This window comes from Brugia malayi, assembly GCF_000002995.4.
Source record: "Brugia malayi strain FR3 genome assembly, contig: Bm_v4_ChrX_scaffold_001, whole genome shotgun sequence".
NCBI lineage: Eukaryota > Metazoa > Nematoda > Chromadorea > Rhabditida > Onchocercidae > Brugia > Brugia malayi.
In genome coordinates, this window is record NW_025062479.1 from 14,999,533 (window position 1) to 15,020,814 (window position 21,282).

Consider the following 21,282-nt stretch of genomic DNA (forward strand, 5'->3'; position numbering starts at 1 on the left):
CGAACAAACCAATATTTGTGATCGGTTTTTTTTTTTTTTTTTTCTTTAAATTTATCAGTTTAAAAGACAGAAATAATGAATGAAATTATCAAAAATTCCAAACAAAACAAAAGATATAAGCAATAGATTTGTATTAACAAAATGACCTAAAAGTTTCTCATTTATATTGCAATCTATATAATAAGAAATAAATTGTTTCAAATTTTACAGTGAATAAAATTGAATTATTCATTTTTTATTGCTGTACATTTTACTTTTACATTGCTATAAAATTTTAATCAGCGTAATTCTTTTTCTGAAAAAGGAAAATTCTCTTCTTAATACAAAAAATTTAATAAAAATTTAAAAATAAAGAAGAAAAGAAAGGAATTTTAGTATTGCTGCTTTTTGCATTTTGCTTTCGTTCTTCTTTTGAATGATAAAATTTTGTCCAAAAAATTGCTGTTTTTGAGTATTAAATGCTAAAATTTTATTAAAAAAATTCTTAAATTTCAATATTTTTTTATTCCGTTGATCAAGTCTTATTGGATATTTATTATTTCTAATGTATATTTTAAACCTTATATAAAATCTATCGTACAATCTCTGAAAAGTTGATTGCAAATATTGTGCAAAGAAAGAGGGAAATTTCTTTTGTAAACAACCCTGTCCGCCTCAGGAATTGAACCTGTGCCCACTAAAGTAGACTGTGGCCTGAACGCAACGCCTTAGACTGCCCTGCCAGACAGACCCGTCCTCATCACCAGATCCAATTGTTGAGATAGTTTATAAAATTTGTTACCTTCTTTTTCCTTTCCAAATTTACGAAAATATAACAGTTTAATTTACAAAGACTATGTTTTTCAGCTTAGAATATCAAAAATTAAAATTTCCAAATTGGAATGTCAAATTTTTTCGAATTGAAATACCAGATTCTTTTTATGATTTAATGAATTATTTCATTTTGTCTTCTGTTATTGACTTTTTTTTTTTTCTATTAATGTAAATTTTTTGAACAAATGATTAACAGTTTAATTTACTAAATCATATTAATATTTGCAGAATAAAATATTCGAAATCCATACGAATATCTTATGCATTTATAACACACAAATATTTAGGTAAAAATGGATTGGTGAAAAAAAATCACACAAATATTTGAAATATAAAATAAGAAAAAATATTGTATAATATACTGCATTACAGTTGTTTGTAATTAATAATGCATTAGTGAGGATTTTTTTTTTTTTAATTTTATACATGCTTGCTTTAATGCTATTAAACATCAATTAATTTCAATAAATACATAAGTGATGGAATACTTGCGAATATTTCAAAGCATTGCTAGTTTGAAAGTTATAGCTTATGTGAATATATCAAAACATGCATATATATTTTATTTTCAACATGTAAAATAATCATAAAATATTATAGTATTAGAACATCATAGATATATGCAAATATACAGTAAGTACTATAAATATGCAATAAGCACTAGATCTAATAATTCTCAAATTCTCTTCAATCTATTCTCAAATTTCCTTCAATCTATTTTTAAATTCTTTCTGTATTGTTATCTTCAGCAAGTGCAGCATAGAAACACTTTTGAGAACAGTATCGTCGTTGTCGATGACATCTAAACTGACCAATTTGTTGTTCCAACATACCGCAATAAAAGCATAATGAATATCCAAATCGTTGCTTATCCTTAATGAAACGATCACCAAAGATTACAATTGATCCTTTTGGACGCCACACATTAATAATATGCCGATCAAAATCAGTCATTACCCATGTTCGATTTCCTAAAAATAATTATTTTTGAAGTTAGAAAAAAAGATTAAAATTTCTTCCTTTTTTTTATATAAACAAAAACTAAAAGAAACCAAAAGTTTTTTAGAGCCTTTATTCTTACAAAATAGTCGCGAGTGCTATTTGATTATTGATGTTTCCAACATTGCCTAAATTATCGATGCGGTTCATCCTTTAATGATACATATTACAATTAATCTAAAGCCTTTACGATTGAATAACTTTTTATTAAACTAAGCAATTTAGTCATTAATTTAAGCTAGTTCAGTAAAATTAGCTTAGATAGGCAAAAAATAAACATTATCCATTTGGTTTTTTTGATACTTCTAAATTTTCGGCATCCAGTCATTTCTAATCTTGTATTACTATTAGTAGGCCAGATTTTACCAAATGTATACAAAAATGAGCTAAGTAAGCCTGGCATTAAATTAAATTGTAAATAAAGTTTCTTTCGGCTTCTATCTTCTGCTCATTTCTTTACTTCTTTTAAAAATGCAATTTCATTTAAAAGAAAGAATCAATTAAATTTATACCTAAATTTAATTAGGCCATTCATTAAAATTAAAATGTTTATCAAATTAATATGACAAATTGATCGTATAGTGTATAAATTCTGATCCGTTTTGTTTAATTAATTTCAACAAAAAGACTGTCGGATGCGGTGTGGAAGAGTCGAAAGTGCTGTCAGCGGAAATTATTACTGAATTCATAAAATGACAAATTTAAGCATTTATGATAAATTGAACTACACTTGGACTAATTTTGTAGGTCATAATCAAATAAAGACACAACATCATGCTTCGTTTACAGATCAAAAGAACTATAAATAAGACTAAGTCAAAGGCTTTCATTTTCTAAATTTCAATAAAACCACCATTAGATGTGATATGTAATGAGAGAAAATGTTACTATAGATATGATACGATCTTATAGTAAACGTCACCGCTAAAAATTATTAGAAAACAAAATAAAAAAAAAATTGCTGTGTCCTTGATAAAATGAAGGAAAAAGAAAAATCGAATATATTAGGAAGAAAATTGAATTAATATTAAACGCATCACATTTAATTAATATTTCATCAAAATATATCTAATAATAATTATAAATAATAATTACATAATACTATAATGAGGCAATATTTGAGTTCATTATTAATTTACATCTAACTTTACACATAGCTTTTATATTTCTCTATTCTATTAAAAAAAAAAAAAAAAAGTCATAACTGGCATATGCTGAAATATGCAACGATTAATTCAAAATTTAAAGGTTATATCATTTTTTGTTCTAATCCTTTCTTATGATATTACTATGAAAAATTATTTTCGTAATAATTTATTAGTGTGTAGTAACTATATAAATAAAATGTAACTTTAAAGTATTGGCTACATTTTTCATATATTACAAATGATATTGCAAGAATTGTATGATAAACCTTTAAAAAAATGTTGAAAAAGGACAACACGATCATCAGGTTGCCATTCCGGATCCTCTTGAAATCGGATACTTTTACGTTTTTTTATTGAAAATTTCCATCGTTGTTGTAATATCAAAAATATATGCATGAATATAATATGAGCAATAATTTGAGCATTTGCAACACGATATGTTCCTCTATCCGGTTCCCCGTAAATCCTGAAAAAAAAAAAAAATATTAAATGTATAAATGTTCTGAAAATAATTTAAAATACTAAGCAAGAAATAAATAAAATAAAATCTCTCTAAATTTAATTCTCGAACATTTGGAAAAAAAAACAAAACAAAAAAAACAAAACAAAAACAAAACAAATATATTAACCTGATAAAATGATTGTTACTTTTAGGATCAACAAATGGATTATATTTTGAAAAGCCATTACTGAGATCGTTAAGAATTGTAATTACATTTGGATAATTAACAATAAATTCCAGATCAATTAAAAACTAAAAGAAGAAAGAAATGCATATATTAGGAAATTTATACATGAAGAATTTTGCTTGAAATGAAAAATGTTTTAATTTGAAATAAATGATAGATCAGTTGAAATTATTGATTTCCTAAAATTATTTTGATAAAGTTTGTTGAATGATCGAATTATTGATTAGGTCTATTCTGAAAGTTGTATACAGAAGCAATCGATTGCTATTATCATTTTTGCCTTACAAAGAAGAGAGAAACAGAAGTAAAAAATTGATTTTTTACCCATAAATTTCTGCAATTTATGATTTGGTATTTTATGTTCAGTTTATGTTATAACAAAAATCACAGTCATACGTTTGTTTCCCTTTAAATTATTCTTCAAAGTTAAATTCATTTTACATATTTTATATTTATGAGCAAAACATAGAATTTAATCTAGTAGAAATACTCTTTCTGTCATTTCTTGAGAACTTTCTCATTTCAAATACTCTATGATCCTCAGTTAATTTTTTATCCAAAATTTATAACTTTTTAATAGGTATTACCCTCTTTTAATATCCTACGCAAACAATGAATAATTGATAATATATATTTCATTTCTTTTAAAAAAAAAAAAAATTCTGAAATGGCAAAAAAAAAAATTTAAGAATATCATGAAGAACTGGTTTATCTTTATGTAATGAATAATCGCTGTTGATTCATCAGCGAAGAGAAATATTTAACAAAGTTGATTACTTTATAAATAAAATGATCTTTTTCCTCTTCAACTGAATCTTTTCTATTTTTTTTTTCTTGCTTAAAAAAATTCTAACAATAAAATTGAGTGATGAAATGGTAGGAAAAAAATTCAGAAAAAAATGAAAAATAATTCCTAGTCATCGCTTTAAATGTTTTACTTTTTATTTCAAATTATGAAAAATTTTAAATTACTAATGGAAAAATTCTTGACAGTAATTATTGATGATTTCAACATGAATCATTTCCATATAACTTAAGATAAAAATGTTACTTGTTTTTTCTTCAATAAATTTTTACTTCATTTTTTTATATATAAAAATTGCTCATGTGTTATAATTAATTAATTTGAAATTTATTCCAATTGTATTTATTTTAAATTTACTTTAATTGCATTGACAGTTAAATTCATAGTCTAGGCAAATTGAAATTGGTTTGAAAGTTTAATTTGAAAAAGAAAAAAACCAGTCGAATTAAGCTTTGGATTTAAATAAACTATCAGTTCAGTTTGAATAAATGATAAATAACTAAATTAATTAAAATAATTTGATAGTACATAATACGATGGATAAAAAATGAATTGGTTAATTTGATCCCTTCCAAATTTTGCCTTTTCAATGACAACCTCTACTTATTTAAAAGAATATTGAAACAATTACAAAAAAAGAAATCCAGTTGTAAGCTCAATTAATTTTATTTCTTAAATAAGGATAGATAAAAAAAATGGTTGACTGGTGATTCATATCACTTAGAACAAATTGTATATCTTTTTTTCTCCTTCCTACTCTTCCTTATATTATTTCTTATTTAATTTTAGTAAGTTACCTTCCGTTTTTTTTTCTTTTCAAAAGGAATAATCCTACTTTTTTTTTTTAATTTCTGATTGTTGTTTAACTTGTTTCAGTTTTATATTTATTATCAGTGTGTACTTTGTACAGTACCAATTTTATTTGCGCTCTTCCTTCTTCGCTTTTTTTTTTATTATTTCCTATAAACATTACTTTAATTTTCTTTATTTCATTTTCTTACTTCTTAAAAGAAAAAGAAAACCATTTAGAATTTTTTTAAATGACAAGTTTTCACAGAACAAAGATTGCCTGAAAAAAAAAAAAATTTTTTTTTTCAAGAATTTAGTTTTTTCCCTTTCTCAATATTACCGAAAAAAGTTATTACACCTGTTGTATAGCATCCGTTACGTTTGATTCGACAAGATAACGATGAATAATAATAAATGCATCATCAGCAAGAAATAATTTCTCATCATTATCTTCAATATAATTTGCAACGTAACCACGTACAGCGATAATAAGACGTGACCACCAAATTTTTGCTAACTGATTACGCATCTAAAATTTGAGAGAAACATTTCAATACGAAATACAATAAATCCATTTTATATTCATAAACTTTCATTTCTTGTTGGATTAAATTCGCTTATTTTCTTTCCTTAAAGACAATTTGAATGATAATAATATAGAGAATTCATTATAAAAAATACGAATACTTCTGCCCACCGAAAAAAAAGGAATGAACCATTTAGCAAAAACAATAATTGTTTGATATTAAATATTGCTTCTATTGGATTAAAGGTAGATATTAAGTAAATTATTTAGATGTTAAATGCCTAAAGGTAGAACTTTTACTTTATACCTGCTCAAATTCATCTGGCGAAAATTGTGCAATCGGTAATTTAGGTACTATTAATTGCTTGTTTTTAGGAAATAATTCCAAATCTTCCATCGAAATAGGCAGTAGCATAGTTTAAATAGCAAATTACAAGTCTAACTAAATAATAGGTATAATATTAATCAAAATAATAATAAGAAAAGAAAAACAACAAATAACCATTTCATAATGAAATTATTTAAATCATTTCAATAGGAGATAATAAACACTAGTAGAAATGAGTTCAACTTTATGATATCATACGATATGAAAGGTCAAGATTTTCGACCATCAATAATATCATCAGTAACGAAGTTTGTACCGAGCTATTACTGGCAGTCACTGGTGCGCCTCAACGATGATGACAATTTATTGAGAAAGCGCAACTGTCTCCAACCGGGTCATCACAACAAATGTGTACCGTCAAGAAGGCAAACAGACATACGCATTTAAATACATACAGACATCAAATCATCAAATTTCCTGAAAAATCCTACTCGAATGACTCATCGCTATGACTCAAAAAATTCAGTGACAAAATTACACCGTTTCATTCCATAACCTGCAACTCTCAGTTAAACAAATGTCCAGTGCTGTCCAATAATTAACAATGATTAATAAGTGACAATAATAAATTAATAACAATAATGATTGATAATTTAGTGGTGATAATAATAATAATAATAAACAATAAATAATAATAGTAATAATAATTAATAATAATAACAAATAATAAATAACAGTAGTGATAATAATAATTAATAATAACAGTGATAGTAATAAATACAATAATAAGTGGTAATAATTAATAACTTAATAGCAATAATAATAAACAATAAATAAATAATAGCAACAATATTTTAACACCGTTTATTATCTTTTAGCATCCTTTAAAAAGTACGAAAGGAAACGAATTTAATCGAAATCCAAATTAAAATCACCTTGATAAACAAAAGTATTAGCTGATTACGAAAATTCCACCAAATACATTGATATCACATTTCATTTCATTCCCTTTACATCTCCCACTGATACAACAAACTTTTATCATACTGAAAATTATTAGCATAAAACAAACAAGCACTAACAACCCCATAACCAAATCATTTTATCTTCATTACTTCGAAATGCATTACCACTTTTTTTTTTTTTTTTTTAAGGCTATAACTATAGTCCTACACTTAAATCAAAAACCAGAAAATGTATATTTCAAGAATCAATAAACAAAAAAAAAGAAAAAAAAAAAGCACTTCTCAAATTACAGCCTCAAAGCAAGCCTCACCCCATCGCAGTAAAAACATATGTTCAAAACTGGATCCACAAACTTTTTTCCTACCGTAAAATAATTTCACTCTAAAAAATAGTTCCATTGGAAATAATTTCACCACAAAATATCAATTAATCCTACTGCAAAATAATTCCGTCACTAAATATCTATTAGGAATAACAGAGGAATATCAAATACAAATATAAAAATATCTTTACCAACCTATAAATAAAAATCATATCAGATACAAATTCAAATTTCTCTTTCAATTACGCATTGTTGACAACAGAATAGTTTTTCCATACGATGAATGTATATAATATTTGTCTTTCATTTAAAAAAAAAAAAGACAAAACCAATAGTACGTACTAGAAAGCTTGAAATAAAATATTTTTAGTGCATATATCTGATCCAGATTTTGAGGTAAAACATCACACTACGAGCCTTCCTTATTTATGACAATGTAGAGATTTTCTAAAATTCTGGAATAGAAGTACTATTCTAATTTTTTAAACAGAATTAACTTGAGAAGTATGCCCTTCAATATATTATTTGATCATAGTTTAATACTCAACAGATCTTAGACTCCGCTAATTAATAAAACTAAAGCAATAATTAAAATTTTCCTATTAATCAGCACTGAAATCTAAGTGTCACACTACGAGTGTCAAAGTACGAACTTTTCTAATGAATTAGCATTCCAGATTTTTACTTCGTTTAAAATAAGAATGTCCAAGATATGTAAAAAGCTATGTATTTAAGATAAAGCATCACTTAAGGTAGTTAAAAATTCCAACACAATTCTTAAAAAGAAACAACATGCAATTACAACGATAATTTCAAGATACATGTAAATCACGTACATGATAAATTATATTTCTCTTAAACATCAAGAAGAGATGGGTAGAAAGCACTTTTTCTCAGAAACTAGTAAAGGAACTGGATTTATATAAAGTTTGAAATGAATGAACGCTAAAGCGGCAAACAATAAATACGAACCAAACAAAGAGGCAGATATAAAAGAACAAGATCAATCCGATCCGTTATCTCATTAAAATTTTATATTATCATTAACAGGGATAGAATATATTTAAGAACTTGCTAACAAAGCTCCTTCTCCATGTTCCTTTATTCTGAAATTCAGAAATGCATTTTATAAATCTCCAGATCTAGAAAATACAATAAAATTATAATTAAGCAAGAAATAAAACAAAATTTATCACAGTCAATATTTCCCTGATATAATTTTACGATTTAAATAAACTCAAAAATAATAATAAAAAGAATATTTGCAAACAATCTTCTACTAACACATATATTAAGCAAAATGCAGTGAAGTTCGGAAGTTCTTCACTATAAATGTTATGAAAAAGTGAAATAAGCATCAAGAATTCATGTCGTAAAATGAATTTATGTAAAAAAAAAAAAAAAGGGAGATTCAGATACATCAATCCGGGGAATCTTCAGCCTTCGTCCTTATGCAATTTAAAAAGTAAAATAATAAAAGGGAAAGTTTATGATTAAGAAGTACGACCAGAAAAACCATTCTCCACCAAGATTTGACGCGCCAAGTTACAAATATGTCGAAATCGATCCGGTCCGAGATGTATACCTCCGTACCAGCGGGTAATGATCACTAGTACATTTTTGGCTTTCATCAATTCCAGTAAATTCAATAATTTGGCACCTGCACCGATCTCACCATCATCCTAAAAACATACTCGAACTATTGGAATAATCAGCATACTTTATGAAGATGACAAACAGATAATTTCGTTAACATAATATAATTATACCTAAATTTGCTGTACATTTTTCAGAATCATTCGCTCCACCAAATGTTCCATTTTCAGTGATGGACATCAAAAAAAAAAAAAAAACTCAAAGTGGTTAAAATCAAACCGGAAAAAGGACAAAATTAAAAAGCTTACATTGCAGTCATGTTGTTTTATTAAGCGGCCACTTAGATTTTCTTCAATTAACCATGCATACATATTGTGTGTTGCTCTTGCAATTTTGTTGTTTTCCTTCAACTTATTAAGCACAAGTGTAACCTGCCGAATGAAAAGATTTGGAAAATAAGTTGAAAAATTATTTTAAAACAATCAAGCATGTAACACGTGTCACATATGTCGACAGATGAAATTAACATCCTTACAAACCGTAATTCATCGATGAAATGAAACAATTACTGATAGTTCAGCGTTTTGGAAGAAACTACGAACGACTATTTATAATGATGAACAGAAAATACAAGAAATCGAACATATGCATCGAAAAAGAGTATAAAATTCACTTCATTTTTGGAGAATACTTGTGCAACATGCGCTTGAAACGTGCTTTTTCGATCAACCATTGAATTACCACTGATTATGGTTGGAATGCATGGTTGGAATGATGGTGGTGAGACAACTGTACTAGGAGATGAGGATTCATATTCATCAATTGATTTCTCCTTCATACTATTATCAAAATCAGCCAGATAATCATTCAGATATGTGATCCACTCATACAAAACCGGTTGGCCCACATTTTTTGCATAAATTTCATTCATCGAATTTTTGACCTCTTCTTTCTGGTTTTCTGTTAATGATGGACCGCTAAGTTCGAAATATGGTGGCGAACTGAAGTTCAAAAGTCATTTGTCATCTACATGCGTACAATCCATGGATTTATCATGAAGAAATTGATCATCCAAAAAAGTTAACCGGTTTTTTAGTCTAACACAAATTTTAACATGCGCAAATCTAATCTGATAAATTTACCTCTCCGTAGATGACAGAAAAGGAAAGTGGCTGCGTCAAAAAATTCCTCCAACCATGTCTTTGAAATAGAGAATTACTTAACGGTCACAATGTACCTAGTGTAAGTTACCTAGTATGTAAGTCAAGGTAAAAGATTGAACTGAATGATCTAAATTAACCCAATTTGACACATAGCTCAATTACTACTAAAATAGTAGTTCTATATGAATTGTTATAAAATTTCACCTTGTTGGATAATGTTTAGGAAGGCAAATAGTCAATCGTACATCATTAAACCGTACACTGAGTTGTGAAGATGATTCAAAATGAATTAAATCACCATATATCGATTCGATAGATTGAATTTCTTCAAGCTGTGCTTTTCTATCACATTCGCCCATTCACGTTGTTTAGCCGTTTATAAGGTAACTGACTATCACATTACTGTTATGCACAACAACTGGTAATGCCACCAAATTTTCTTTTGGTTGAAATCTAAAACTTAACTCAGTGAATTCATCATAAACTAACAAATGAAAAAAAAAAAAAAGCAAATATATGAGCATTAAATAGATGTCGCGTAACGTCACGTAATGTGTTGGCTAAACATAAGTGCAAATGTATGATATGCCACCCAACGTACAAATCACAGACTTTGTATGAACATATCAGAAATATGAATATGTCAAAAAGTAAACAATGACATAACAAATAACCTAAATACTCAAAACATTAAAACTCACTCGGAAAGAAAATCACAAAATAACGAAAAAAAGCCGAATTTTGGAAAGAAACTTGGAGTGGCGCGCTATGCAACAATCATAGACCCATGCCGTTTGTTATTCTTAACTGTAGCACAACAAATGGCATTCATATTTTAAAATATTAATCTTGAAATGCAGTTTAGAATGAAATTTTAAGTTAGATATTTGTTGCATTGAGAATATTCAGACAGAAAAACGAATTAAAAATAAGAAATGATAGGGAGAGATGACAAAGAACATGTTGTAATGATGATATACTAGAAGAAAAAGGGGAGTGAAATAAGATTATCGAAGAGTTTGTATCTTTATCCGTTTATTTATCTATTTAACAAATATCTACAAAAATTGAAAATACGCTTAAATTTGTGTAAATCACAAATACATCATATCATATTCCTAAAGAAATTGTTAGAATATAAATGAAGACAAGGAGCAAACAAATTTTGAAATAAAAAAATATTAAAATAAATAAAAATTTTGATTTAAATGTTTATTGGCTATAAATTAATTCACCTTTATGAAATTTGTAAAAACTTCACTTATCTATGGATTATGGAAGTGATTCGATATGATGCACAACTGATAATTCTGCAGATCTCTGCTTCAATTTTTTTCATTATAAAATAAAAAAATAATTAAATCTTTTTCAGTTCATCCAAAAAACAATTAGTTAACACAAAGATCTATGTCTCTAATATTTTTTCGGCAAAGTAAAATCCGAAAATTTACAAATAGAGCGCTTTCGTCATCATAGCGCTTTATTGAAATGTTTGTTAAAAAGACAAAATATCCATCTCCTACGGTATTTTTAACTATGAAATAGTAGTGAAGATATTAGAAAGTGACCGAAATTTAGGAAGTTCCAAATTATGTAATTATAAATGAGTTAAAACTCATGAAATTTCATTTGAAGTTATTTAATGTATGATATAAGTATATATGATTTATAATGCTTTATTACCAGAAAGAAAAAGGCAAAAGCAAAATTCGAGAATTTAAGAATGAAGCGCTTTCGTTTTCATAGCGTTTTATTGAAATAATCAAAGTGAGAAAATTCATGTCAAAAATAATTCAATTTCTATAATCTTCATCTAAAAAAAAAAAAAAGAAACGAAGAAGGGAGAAAAAAAATAATGATAGTTACTTATTTTGCATTTTTAGTTTATTCATTAATGAGAAATGATTAATCAATAATTATCATTCGTAATAAATAATATCCTTAATGATGTAACCGTATGTGGTAAAGTTTATATAACAACAGTATTAGAAATATGAAAAAGTAAAAATTTACACAATTTTAATTAATATTTATGATTCAGTTCTACACAATTTTTATTTGCATTTTCAATTAATAATAGCAAAAAAAAAATTAACAAAAATTTGAAAAGAAAAGTATTAAAATATAAGGAATACACTTCAAAAACACATTACAGTACTGATTTTTAAACTAAAAAAAAATGTTTCACGTCATAATTTATCATTTTATCAAACCAAAATGTCTCATATTATTAGATCAAAATAAGTTATTGAGGTCGAAAGAGATGAGAAAAATAATATTGCTGAATATCATAATTGGTAAATGAAACATCGTTTCGCATTTCTATATTAAATTGAATTTAAAGTTTTTCTTCAAAAATAATTGAAGCAAAAAAAGGAGAAAAATTTATAGTAATTAGACAAGTAAGTAATCAAGCAAATAAGTAAAAGTATGCACATTTATACAGAAGATTTGCAAATATTTATTAAATTAAATTTATAACAAAAAAATGAAAAAAAAATAAATCAAATCAGGTTACAATTATTTAAAACCTAAAAAAGGCCTAATAGCATTGTAGTAAATAAGCAAAAAATCTTTCACTTGTTCATTGTCAAAATATCCCTCGTGCCGACAGGTACTGCATAAAAAATCAGGTGGAAATTGTTGTTTTGGAAATTCAGGATCTTCCGTATCCTGACCGCGAAGACGAGCATTAACGATATTGTGTGCTTGCCACAAATACATGAATGTATCTTCCGGTTGATGCACCTAAAAATGTTTGCACATAACATTTTTACTAATATTACTATGGCTATCGTTATTATTAGTATTATAATTACTATTATTGTTATTATTATTTCTATTAATATTATTCCATCATTATTATTACTACTATTACTGCTATAATAATAATAATTATTATTAATATTATATTATTTTCCATTATTGATTATTTTCTTTTCTTTAAGAAAATGATATACTAGTTTGATTTCTGCTTTTTAAATGATAATATTTGTTAATGAATTTTACAATTGAAATGAACAAATTTTACTAATAAAATGTGCAAAGTTTTCGAAATTGTTAACTTATACTTATTTGCTTCCTGCATATCTCTAATTAAATGAATTTTAGTTTTATTTCTTAAGATGTAAATTGTGCATTCATAATAATAATTAGCAGCAATGTGGAAAATGTATCGCTTTTAGATGTATTAATGTATTAAATTGAATATTTATACTGAGTTATAAATTATATTGTTTATAAATACACAAATTGTATTGAGTGCATTATATAATTTTTAGATGAAAACTCAGCATGAATTTAAATAGCAACATAAAAGATCTAAATTTGTTTCTATGAATATTTTTCAAACCTCACCAATAAATATTTTGAAACTCTATCTTTAATTCAATTTATTTCTTACATTGTTATTATGAATTCTGTTATCTTCCTCATTCATTTCATTCATCTCAAAAAGAGCTTTTTTTTTCTCTCCCTCATCTAATTTTCTTTGTATGAATACTAAAATTTTCAAATCCTTTCGCATTTAATATTCTAAATTTCTACTAACTTGACTTTCCATAGGAAATGTTTGGGTTGTCATTCGAAGAAAATGTTCACGACAATGCTGACAACCGAAAAAATTGTTTATCCAATTTCGAATTGCTACCAGTGGAGTTATTGGAACAAATTTCGAATCTGAAAGTATTCCTAGATGTATTAATGTATCAAATTAAATACATTATATGATTTCTAATAATATAACCTTCACCTCTAACATTTATTTGATCATATATATATTATATAGACAAAAAAGCCAAGCAAACAAATAGTTAGTATTTCTAACCATTTAAACCATTTTTATAAGCTTGAACAGTAAGTGCATGAAATGTTGTCCATAGGCCACAAGAATAGCCTCGAAATTTTGGACTTGAACCAGCACAATGTTCCCAATCAATTTCTACCGGAAAAGGATAACTGTTCTCTGCCTGAAAAATACTTCACTAATAATGTTTAATTATCATTGAAAAGTTTATCATCAATAATCAAATATTTTTATAACCAAATATCAACCACATTTATATAAAATAATTTTTTTTATTACTTATCAAATATTTCAAAATTTTCTAATTTGATTTTTAAATTCTTGAATGTAAAATGCAATCAAAAAATGGCAAAATGATAGCACTTTCATCATTTTTCGTTTTAAATTCTTTCTTTCTTAACTTTAACTTTCAAGTTCATATATATATATATATATAACAGAATAATAAATGAAAAAACGAATAGGTCTTACCTCTAAATTAATGAATTTTTTCTTATATTCCTTAATTGGAATCACATCTTTCATCCCCTTTTGATCTAAATAATTGCGCATTTTCTCGAACAAATGAACTGCTCGTTTGCTTTTCGATAATTGCTATAATAATGAAGTAAATTGCATAAATAAATTTAAAATTGATAAAAAATTGTTTCTCATTAATTCAATTATTTAAATTAGATTTATTCAATAGAAATTGTAAATATCTTCCAAGAAAAATTAAATTTAAGTAATTTTTCCATTTACTATGAATTTATGTTTACAACAACTATTTACCTTATTTTCGTCAGTAATATTATAATAAATTGTTTTTGTTGGAAAATTCTGAAATAACATTTATTAATAATTTAATTATTTTCTTTTTTCTTTTAAAAAATTTTTTATCAAAAAAAAAAGGTAAACAATGTTTTTTTTTTTTTTTTTTTTTTTTTTTTTTAGAGATATCAGTAATTGTAGAAAAATTGTTGTGCAAAACTATGCAGTGAAATTTAAAAAATAATTTATAAATATTTAAACACTTCAGTAATCAATAGAAATTAAGAAATGCTTTCAGAAAAAAGGAAAAAACTAAATAAGAATAAGCAAAACCCTTGCTAAACAATTCTCTACTTGTTAATTTATTTCTTCACTTTCTTTTTTTTCAAAAGAAAAAAAAATGGAATTAAAAATAATTTGTGAGAAGAGAAATAAAGAAATATATATCCCTTTCCCTCTCCCTCTTCCCCACCCTTTCTCTCTTTATATATATATATATTTAAAGAATACTTAATAAATTTTTATTGCTAAATTATAATTACCATTACTTAATTACTCTTGTGATAAATGATGATAAGTTAGAGTAACCTTAGCAAGTACATCGTAGAAATCACGAATGGCTGTTAGATTATTGCCCATAAGGTATTTACCACTCCGTGTTACTTCATCAAATAACGCATATCGCATAGCTTTCAACATATCTGCTTCAGATACGAAATATCTTTGACGACACCTGCATTAATTAACACTATAAAAATAATGTAAAAAATTATTTCAACAATAATTTTCTTATTTTCCCGAAAAAAAATGTTCTGAAAAAAAATTTTTTTTCGGTATTTTAAAAATTTACTTTACAATATCTTTCTCGCATATTGATTGATTTTGCCCAGTATTTTGTATAATTTCATTTTTGCTCTCTTCATTAGTCAGAAAACTTTCCAATTCATTGAAAAATAGTCGTCGCAACCTAAATTTATCATTGATTGTGAAAATAAATCTTATTTGATCAATTTTTAAAATTATTGATGAAAACTGACTTAAAAAAAAGAAGCAAAAAAGTGGAAATGCAGGACTTATTTTTTAAAAGCTATTAAAAAGTTTATTATTTATTTTTGTTAACTTTTCAACCGTTTTATTTTTTTTTTTTATTTTTTTAAAAAAAAAAGAAAAAGTTTTCTGTTTTTTTTTTGCTTTTTACTTGAACGTAATTACAAAAATTGATAAATGCACTTTTTTAAATAACATATTTTTGCAAAAATTTTTCCCATAATGTGAATCTTTTTTACAACTTTTACAATACAATAGAAATTTTAAGAAAAAAATCAAAAATCTTTTAATATTATTTCAATAAAATTATATAATGTAAACCATAAAAAATTTTAACTTTATAAATAAATCACTCTTAATTATTAGTTGTTTGGAAAAAATTAAACTAACAATTAAATTTCAAAAAGAAATCTTCAAAAAAATTTTTAAAAATAAATAAATAAAAAACCCACTCAGCGACAAACAATGGTTTCATTTGTTCACGCTTAAAAATTGCCATTGATGGAAAATTTTTAATATATAAGGCATCAACAAGTGAATGATTCTTTAAACATCGTCGTACTGTCAAACGATTATTGTATTTAATCACATCAAGTATTAACTGAATTAGTAAAAATTTAATTAAATTAATAAAAATTCAATTAAAATAAATTAAAACACAACTAAAAAAAGCAATGAAAAACGCTGCAGAAAAAGTTATTGGTAAAAATTATTAGCAAAAATAAAATTAGAAAATAAAAATTTTTGTATTTATGAAATAATTACATAATTTAAAGCATCTGTGATAACTTTATTTTTTACTACAAATATTGCTTTCCGATATTTTGTTAGTAATTAAATTCACCGCATTTTATGTTTAATTATCATTGAATGCAATCAATTAAATTAACTTTACATGTCCTTTTTTCTCTTTTTTTTCTGCAGAAATATTTAAATTTTGGATTTAATCCTTTAAAAAAGATTTCAAAAATAATAATATCTTTTTTGAAACTCGTTCTTTCTTTCTTTTTATTTTAAATTATTTCTGTTTATCAACAAATCATATTACTTTAGTAGAAAAAAAAATTATACTTACCTGTGCACCAGTAAGTGATTCTATTCCTTCTTCAAAAACAATTACCAGCAGTTGCACTGACTTATCAAAATCACTCCACAATTCATTGTATTTTTCAAAGCTAAAACAGAATTTTTTATTTAAAAATTATGAATAAAAGATTTTTGTTTTATTTAAATTAATAATAAGAAAATTGAATAAGACCTACAGGGAAAAAAAATAGTATTAGACGTAAATATGAAACATTACAGTAGAAATGGTATTAAACGTAAATATGTGAAAACATAATGGTATTATTTTTTATGGTTACTGAAAAAAGAGATGCTAATAATATTTTATACTTTCGTAAAAAATCAAAATTTGGCCAGTTGGATGGTCGATTTATACTGTAATCGAATAAAATCATTTCAGTGATTAAATCACGCATTCCACGGACTGATTGTAACGTTTCAATTGGTATCGCATTGTTTGGGTTGTTTGAATTTTGTGGGAAGTACTGTAACAAATAAACTTTAAATTAAAAAATAATTTCACTATAATATAAAAAATGATTGCAGAATGGGACGATTCACCTTTTTTCAGTAAATTTTTTTTTTTGCTGAAAAAGAATGTATTTAACGCAAATACGCGGAAACGTAATTCTATAAAACATTATCAGTGTTAGAAAAAAAGAAATGATAATAACCTTAATATATGGAAAAAATAAAACATTATTTGTTTGACATGCAATTTCATTAAGTGGATCAGCGCAATTTATCGCAGCTAATTGAACCATTTTATTCCATCCGTGAATATCACGAGCTAGTGATTTGTAAGTTTGCGCATATGTACGGCAATGTCCGCACCAATCTAAGTAAAACTGAAAAATTACTGAGTTTTTTTTTTTAAAGAATTGAAGAACTTTTATACTTTAAATTTTGGAATTTTTTTTTCCGACAAATTACAAGAAAAGAATGACATTTTATTAAATCAAATTTACGTAAATTACAAATAATGTCCGTTTTCTTTTTTATATCCTTTATTTTTCTTAATATTTATTATTTCAAGTTCATATAAAAAATTCAATTTAAAAACTTAATTTGGCTTATAAAAAAATTTAATCTTTTTTAAATAAAACCTATTTTTTTTTTTTTTGAAATTAAATTGAAATCAGTCATACTTTTTGAGGCTATTTCGAATTACAAACAAACAAATAAAATCAGTCAAATTAATTAGATAAAAAAATAAAATAACATCTGCTATTATTATTATTTTAAGAAATAATTATGGTGATATAAACTGAATTTTTTTCCATTTCATAATTTTGTTGTAGAAATCTTTAATTTTAATACATCACACCATAATTTTTAACATCTTGGTTTCAATTAATTATAATGTCGAAATTTATTTCTTTTGCATTTGCAAATTAGCAAAAAGTTCAAATTTTTTTGGTAGATAACTTATGCCAGTCCTACTAAAATATTTGTTTGATTATTATATATTTTGCAGAATTTAATGTAAATTATCACATCAATTTGCATAAATGACAGTGGCTAATTTAAATGATAAATGCTAATATATGATGACTTAATAATAGCATTATTAAAACTAAATTTGTATCAAAAAATGTTTTCTCCTTCAAAAATCTACTGAATGTAATAACAAAAAATAAAATTAGATGGAATTAATTGCTATTGTGATAATATTTTATCCAAAAGTTTTTTTTTTTTTTTTATGATATAATTTTCTAAATTTAATCAATGAATATTTTTATTGTTCTTCTATCGAACTGCAAAATTTACTTCTACAACATAAGCAGTGCAATTATTATCATAATCAGCTGATGATAATGATAATGATAATGGTGAATGTTGACAAAAGACTGTGTCATTGAAAGTCATATCATCGAGTTGTATGATCAAATCAGTTTTCGAATTATACAAAGTTGGATTGAGTGCGGTTGGTTCTCGTCCCATAAATGCAAATTCGCTTGATGCAAATTTGTCAAAAAAGTTGGGCAGAAATGCTAGTAATATATTCAATAATCGAATCATTCTGAAAAATAAAAATTTTTTTAAAATTCAATGAAAGTTAGACCTTTTTATAAATTTTTCATGGGAACTAAAATATATTTGTAAATATTGAGAATGATTAGTTATAAAGTTAATAACTGAAAAAAAGAAAAAAATAACATTCTAAGGCTAAATTAATTTAAAAAAAAAAAGAAAAAAAAATGCAACATTCTAACTGATACATACATTTTGTTTCTTTCTGCTATTCATCTCATTAAAATTTTTGCTTCAAAATTAAAAAAAAATGTGATAAAATTCATTTTTAAACTAAAATTTTGCACTTTTTATCATAAAATTAATTCAATTTAATTGAATAGACTTTATGACAATGAGATATTCAAAAAATTATTTCTTAAATTGAATTAACTGAAATTTTAATAAGAGATGTATCGTAAATAAAGTTGCTAAAAATAAGCTAAACACGTTTATTACTTTTTTGCATCAGAAGTTTTCTTTTCATTTATAGGCATTAATTTCCAACAAAAATTTAAAATGACAGAATAGAATTTTGCTATGACAATATTTTCAGCATTTATTTGTGATATTCACAATTTAATTGCTTCATTTCTCATACTAACACAACTGGTTTTTTCTTCGGTAATTTTTAATTTTTTAATTGATTGATTTTTTTAACTGATTCGAAATGAATGATTAAATGATGAGCAAATCATCATACAGTGAGCAATTTTATGATAAAGAAAAGTTTGATTGACTTAAAATTTTTTTTCTCAAAAAAATTCGAATGGTTATTGTTAGCACCAAAGTTGATATTTTTTTATGCCGTAGAATTGCTTCATTTCTGATAGAATTTTGTTGGTTTAAATCATTCATTTTAAAATTGTGTAAAAATCGTTTTAAGAAGAATTAATATATGTAAAAAATGTACGAGAGCTAGAAAAAGTATGAAATTTAAACGAATTTCGGCGGCAATATTAAATTAAAATGAATGAGAAGAAAAAAAAAAAAAAAAAAAACAGAAATGAGTGAAAAGCTTCAAATATGATTAGTACCACTTGTAATATATTAAAGTTAGGACATTTTACAGTCAAAGCTCATTAAATAAATTTGATAGATTATGGAATCGATAAGTACATCGCAAATCTTAGTAAACATTTTTGAATAGTGTTTTAAAAACAAAAAATGATACTAACATTAATTAACAATATTGATAATAACAATATAATAATAGAAATAATAGTAATAATAATAAAATGTCAGCAATGACAACAGTGATAATAATAGTAATAGAAATAACAATAACAATGGTTATAACAGTAGAGAGAAATGAGATGACAATAAGAGTTTAAAGATTAATTGAAACTGAATTATTCATTAACTAAGTACAGAAATAAAATACTTAGAACAACGCAACATAACAGTGCATCGATATCGAAACACATAGAAATAATAATTTTGCCCAAAGCATAAGAAAAATCATTTGATAAATGATCGTCTCAAATGCTCATAATCTGGTATTCAATTTCCCATAACTTAAAAAAAAAAGAAATTAGAAAGAAAGTCTGTGGAAAGTTTCCAACCGACGAAAAAAAAATTTTTAACAGAAAATTTTGTTGTAACAAAAAGAAAAAAGTAGAAAAATCGTGCAATTTTCTCTTTCATTTGATTTGATAAAACGAGTTTTTCTCAATTTTTAACAATCAAATTTAAAATTTTTATTGAAATAAAACTGAAAAAAGGTTTTGCTTCCTGTTTTTTAAATTCGAATACAGTAATATAATAAAGCTATATCAGACCTAAAGTAAATAAGTAATAGAATGATGCAATATAGCATTATTGATTAACTTGTAAGAGTAACTAAGGAATTTACTAAATAAGCAACGTATGAATAAATGAGTAAGAAAGAATGGATCAAATTTTCAGAAATTATTTGTTAAGTTTACTTTTTCAGATGAGTAAAACAACCATGCATTATTTTTCGAAAATTCAAAAAAAAGAAATGCAATTTCAAAATTAGTAAATTGCGGGTTAAATTCCTAAAACTCATTTTTTTTAGCTGAACAAAATTCAGAAATCGAAAATAAATTTGATCATTTTAATTTATCTCTTTGGTTAATCCTTGACTTATTGATCAAATTTTCTTTTGCTAATTAAATTTTTTCTCTTATTTTTCAATTAGTTCAAAACAAAAAAAAAAAAGCAAAATGAGAAATAGTTTAGTTAAAAACTTTTTGTTAAAAATGGAAAAAATACTTTAACCAAATGCTAAGAAAAAATTGACACATAATTCTTTTTCAGCCCAAAACACTAAATTTTTCTTTTAATTATAGGTTTAAAAGTAATTTAAAATAGCAAAAAAAGAAACAAATCATTTTTCTACTTATTGATATTTGGCGAAAACTTTATTTTATAAAGGAGAGTTTAAATATGATATGCAATAACTGACTTTTTCGAATAAAAATAAATAATCCTT

The 21,282-nt window shown here is 24.9% G+C and overlaps 3 protein-coding genes across 4 annotated transcripts; all 3 read right to left on the reverse strand.

Moving 5' to 3' along the window:
• Nucleotides 1–1,533: 1,533 nt before the first annotated feature.
• Nucleotides 1,534–6,184, reverse strand: Bm1872 (putative 24.1 kDa protein C01C10.2 in chromosome X, putative; the record flags this gene model as incomplete). Of its 2 annotated transcripts, XM_001893760.2 has the most annotated exons (5): nt 1,534–1,784; nt 3,227–3,426; nt 3,590–3,714; nt 5,602–5,772; nt 6,077–6,184. In XM_001893760.2, the coding sequence occupies 5 exons, from the start codon at nt 6,182–6,184 to the stop codon at nt 1,534–1,536; spliced, it is 855 nt and encodes a 284-aa protein (XP_001893795.1). The 2 variants fall into 2 exon arrangements, with proteins under 2 accessions (XP_001893795.1, XP_042930864.1); XM_043074930.1 differs by lacking the exon at nt 6,077–6,184.
• A 2,694-nt stretch (nt 6,185–8,878) lies between these two features.
• On the reverse strand, nt 8,879–10,503 carry Bma-impt-1 (Uncharacterized protein; the record flags this gene model as incomplete). Its single annotated transcript, XM_043074931.1, has 4 exons — nt 8,879–9,067; nt 9,290–9,412; nt 9,655–9,982; nt 10,349–10,503. The coding sequence occupies 4 exons, from the start codon at nt 10,501–10,503 to the stop codon at nt 8,879–8,881; spliced, it is 795 nt and encodes a 264-aa protein (XP_042930865.1).
• A 2,161-nt stretch (nt 10,504–12,664) lies between these two features.
• Nucleotides 12,665–18,833, reverse strand: Bm7853 (the record flags this gene model as incomplete). The annotated part of the gene is made up of 12 exons (XM_043074932.1): nt 12,665–12,892; nt 13,695–13,822; nt 13,971–14,112; nt 14,421–14,543; nt 14,721–14,768; nt 15,288–15,432; nt 15,550–15,666; nt 16,199–16,347; nt 16,822–16,921; nt 17,142–17,296; nt 17,486–17,659; nt 18,582–18,833. 12 exons carry the CDS (start codon nt 18,831–18,833, stop codon nt 12,665–12,667), a joined length of 1,761 nt encoding a protein of 586 aa, XP_042930866.1.
• Between the last annotated feature and the right edge of the window lie 2,449 nt (nt 18,834–21,282).